We start from the raw sequence: 4,057 nt of genomic DNA, 5'->3' as shown, positions 1-4,057 counted from the left end.
CTCCCTAATCATTGATTGATTGCCCCTCGCTCGATCGGGCCGAGGTTTCTCCCGCCGGCGAGGAGCGGGCCCGCTCGCGCGCAGACAGAATCTGGCCTGGAGGGGGGTCTTGCTCCGCCCCGGCTCGGTGTGTTTGGTGGATTCTCGCGCCGCGGTTCGAGGGGATGGAGCGGCGGCGGTGGCTGCAGGCCTCGGTTCTAATGTGCTTGCTGCTGCTTTGCTCCGGGAGAGGTACGGCTGCTCGCTTTTCTCTCGCCCTGGGAAAATACCGTCATCCGCTATCCGCTAGTTACTTGGTTTCTACATGTGCTGCGAACCTGCCCTGGTTGCCGGTTAAGCTTGCCTCGGGTCAGGGCAATGTTGTGGCTATGTTCAGGAATCGATTAGGAACTAGGTCGCCATTATCAACCAGCCGTTGTTTGATCACAAGTTCACCACATGTTGTTTTATATCCCTCTGTAAACAAATATAAGAGTGTTTAGATCACTAAAGTAGTTATGTAAACACTCTTATATTTCTTTACGGAGGGAGTACTTTGATTGACTCATGTTATGTGCTCAAACTCCAAAAAAAATTATATGCCTGTCCATATATACCTTGTCATCCTCTGCAATGATTCTTAGCCTAGCTACTCGGTTCTATACCGCGTCATGATCGATTACTCAACGCATTCTTGTATTCTCATGTTGGTCCTGTTTTCTTCATTCAGAACTCAAGAACAAAAGACAAGCGCCAGCATTTGATTCCACTCTCGCCAAGACGCTTGCAGAGTATACTTCAGCAGTAAGCTTGCCTGTCATCTTGTCTTGTTCATCGTCCAATTCAGGTTTCTAGTGTAATATTTATCCAGTAGTAATGGGTTTGAACATTGGTGATGTTTTTTTTACAGGTTTATACTAATGATCTGTCACAGTTATTCACCTGGACCTGTGAAAAATGTGGTGACTTAACGGAGGTATTCTTCCTCGTCTCTTATGCATGATTTTTTTAAGGAAAGGGCAAGAAGATGGTTTGTTCAAGATTTATCATTATTCATATGTAGTTTGGTGTGGTTGACTGATTAGGTTTGTTTTATGACGCAGGGGTTCGAGGTGATCGAGCTGATTATTGATGTGAAAAATTGCTTGGAGGTTATTCCCTCTATCCATGATCTTTCTTTTTTGCCTTGAATATACTCTTCTTTCACATTGATGTTGATAGTTTTGATGAGCCAGGCATATGTCGGTTTTGCAAGTGACATGAATGCTGTTGTAGTTGCATTCAGAGGGACTCAGGAGAACAGGTTCTTCTTCTATATCTTTTCCTTATTAGTGGTTATTACTTATTATAAAGGCTGCTTTGGAACGCATTATTCAGTAAGCATATAACATCAGAAAAAATGAATTATTTCTAAGATGTGAGGTATCTTAAATTGGTACCTCAAGTCTTGCTCAATCAGATAAATTTGACATAGTTCACATCCTGTTATTTTTATGTAAATAATGTTTCTCCTCCATTCTCTCAGCATCCAGAATTGGATTGAGGACTTATTTTGGAAACAACTTGATTTTGACTATCCAGGCATGACTGAAGCAAAGGTCGGCATGGCTAAAGTATTTATGATAAAAATGCTGGTTCATGCACAGTATTAATGTTGGTGATCTATCTGTTTATAGGTGCACAGTGGGTTTTATTCTGCATATCATAATACTACATTGCGTGATGGAGTCATCAACGGCATCCAGAAGACCAGGGAAGCATATGGCAATATTCCCATCATGGTGACAGGACATTCCATGGGAGGGGCCATGGCTTCGTTTTGTGCCCTTGATCTTATTGTGAGTGCTAATATTTGTCTGAAGAAGATATGCTTTCATTTATTTAGAAGTTTCTCTACTTTTCATGAATTCATCCTCCTGCTAAATTCTACTACAAGCTGTACTTTTTGAATGGAATAGGGTGCATTGTTGGGGATTCCATTCCTCCTCTGTTCTTAGTTTTAATCGATTCATTCATGTGTATAAAATGCATTGAGAGAACTTCTAACATCACTAAAATCAATACTACATAATTAGTGCACAATTCTCAGACTGAACTCTCTTTACATTTGACAGACTAGTTATTACTAATAAATTGTCGGGAATCACAGCAAGTGTCAGCCGATCAAGCACCTCAGTGATAGTATAATTTGATTTCTGTGCTTGTTCTTCTAAATACAAAAATCTTAGACGAGGCAGGTGTAACTATCTTTGTTCATGTGTGGACAGTACACCTTCTGTATATTTCATAGTTCAAAAAAGCGTTAGGCGTTAATTGTGCGTTTTACCACCGCCTTGCGCTTTACTGACCAAAGCGCATGCTTATGCGCAGTTATGCATAGATTAAGCGTAGTTATACGCAATGCGTTTTGCCAACGCCTAGAGCATAGGCGCGCTTAAGCGCTTGCTTAGGCGCGCCTTTTTTAACTATGGTATATTTGAACAGGGCATCAAGCATAAGTAGTACTAGCGTCTGTTTTTGTCTATCCTGAAAAGTAAGACATGCTTCTGATTTTAGCCACCATGATAACACATATTTCTGTGTTCTTGTAGGTCAACTATGGGTTAAAGGACGTGACCCTGCTGACATTTGGGCAACCTCGGATTGGTAATGCTGTGTTTGCTACCCACTTTAAGAAATACTTGCCAAACGCAATTCGAGTTACCAACGCACATGATATTGTGCCTCATCTACCCCCGTACTACCAGTACTTCCCACAGAAAACCTACCATCATTTCCCACGAGAGGTATGCATCGTTCTGTTTCACTTCCACCTTTGCTAATAACTAAAACTCTAGTGATGTTTATGCTTTTCTAGGAGATGTGGTGAAAATTATCCGTCATTTAACCGTATCCTGTCCATTTTCTGGCGTATTTCACATATATTTTCAGCTTTGGGTTCATAATATTGGACTCGATAGCCTAGTATACCCGATCGAGCAAATCTGTGACGATTCTGGTGAAGACCCCACTTGCAGCAGGTCCTTCCCGCTCTCGCGTTTTAACATTCTGTCCTTAGTGAACTCTTTGCCAGCTGATGTTCTTTCACCCTAACATTGCTTTTCTATTCAGGTCCGTGAGTGGAAATAGCGTGCAAGACCATATCCACTATCTTGGCATCAGCATGCATTCCGAGTCGCGCGGATCATGCAGGATCGTCACGGATGACAATATGCTCAGGCACAAAGTTGACACTGTAGACGGTGCTATTGTCTTCTCGAAGCAGCCTGGTTTATCAGTTGGTCAGCTACTCAGTACACAGTAAACAAGCTCAAGATTACATGGATTTATTTTGATGTTTTTTTTTTGCCAAAGTACAATATTCTTGTTGGCAATCAAAGCACTATCTCATGTATATATACGCGTGTGATCCTGGCTGGATTAAATTATCCTAGCTGAGGGTGTATTTCTGAAATGTACAAACATATCTATGCTGATTAACTTGTTCATATTCTTGTATATAATTTAATTTATTTAAGCATGGCGGTTGCTTTCATTATGTATGGTGAAGTGCACAGGTCAGTTTGTGGTATCAATGTTTTCAGAAATGTTGAGGATGTCTATACACAATGGTTTTTGACATACCTCCCATCAAATGCTTTGTTTTACAATTGCCTGGTTTTGATATTCAAGTTAGAGTATTAAACTTTACAAGGATGTGATAAAAATTTAAAAATCTGCATGACTATAGTACATACATTTCATTGGATATGGAAATCAAGCTGTCTCCCTAAATAGAAATTCTTTTTTTTTTGGCTTCTCCTTTAAGACAGACTGAACACATGGGGTCTACTAATCAGAAAGAATTTCTATGTTGAAAATAACAGATGTGTTTATGTGTGATGATGAACCTAATGAAGATTACATCCACCTTTTCTTTTTATGTGACTTTAGTCGGAACTTCTGGATTACACTTGGTTTTTAATGGAATGCCATAGTTGATATGCTGATGGAAGCCAAAATAGGACCCTGATAAGTGCCGCAACTGTGGCACGAACACATGACAACTCCGAACGTTTTGATGACAACTTTCTTTTCG

General features: G+C 40.5%; 1 protein-coding gene across 2 annotated transcripts; it reads left to right on the top strand.

Annotated features, from left to right (window-relative positions):
- Positions 1–6: 6 nt before the first annotated feature.
- Positions 7–3,514, top strand: LOC119340993 (lipase-like). Of its 2 annotated transcripts, XM_037612896.1 has the most exons (10): positions 7–231; positions 710–783; positions 890–955; positions 1,083–1,130; positions 1,215–1,282; positions 1,505–1,577; positions 1,656–1,817; positions 2,571–2,765; positions 2,911–2,999; positions 3,091–3,514. In XM_037612896.1, the coding sequence occupies exons 1-10, from the start codon at positions 165–167 to the stop codon at positions 3,281–3,283; spliced, it is 1,035 nt and encodes a 344-aa protein (XP_037468793.1). In that variant the 5' UTR covers positions 7–164; the 3' UTR covers positions 3,284–3,514. The 2 variants fall into 2 exon arrangements, with proteins under 2 accessions (XP_037468793.1, XP_037468798.1); XM_037612901.1 differs by lacking the exon at positions 3,091–3,514 and having other exon boundaries at positions 2,837–2,968.
- Positions 3,515–4,057: the final 543 nt, after the last annotated feature.

Source organism: Triticum dicoccoides, chromosome 1B (genome assembly GCF_002162155.2).
Source record: "Triticum dicoccoides isolate Atlit2015 ecotype Zavitan chromosome 1B, WEW_v2.0, whole genome shotgun sequence".
Classification (NCBI taxonomy): domain Eukaryota; kingdom Viridiplantae; phylum Streptophyta; class Magnoliopsida; order Poales; family Poaceae; genus Triticum; species Triticum dicoccoides.
This window is presented reverse-complemented; position numbering and strand designations above follow the sequence as displayed.

Coding starts and splice junctions, on each gene's coding strand:
- LOC119340993 (XM_037612896.1), top strand. CDS start 165: ATGGAGCGGCGGCGGTGGCTGCAGGCCTCGGTTCTAATGTGCTTGCTG. Junction 956..1,082: donor AATGTGGTGACTTAACGGAG/GTATTCTTCCTC, acceptor TTTATGACGCAG/GGGTTCGAGGTGATCGAGCT. Junction 3,000..3,090: donor GAAGACCCCACTTGCAGCAG/GTCCTTCCCGCT, acceptor TTTTCTATTCAG/GTCCGTGAGTGGAAATAGCG.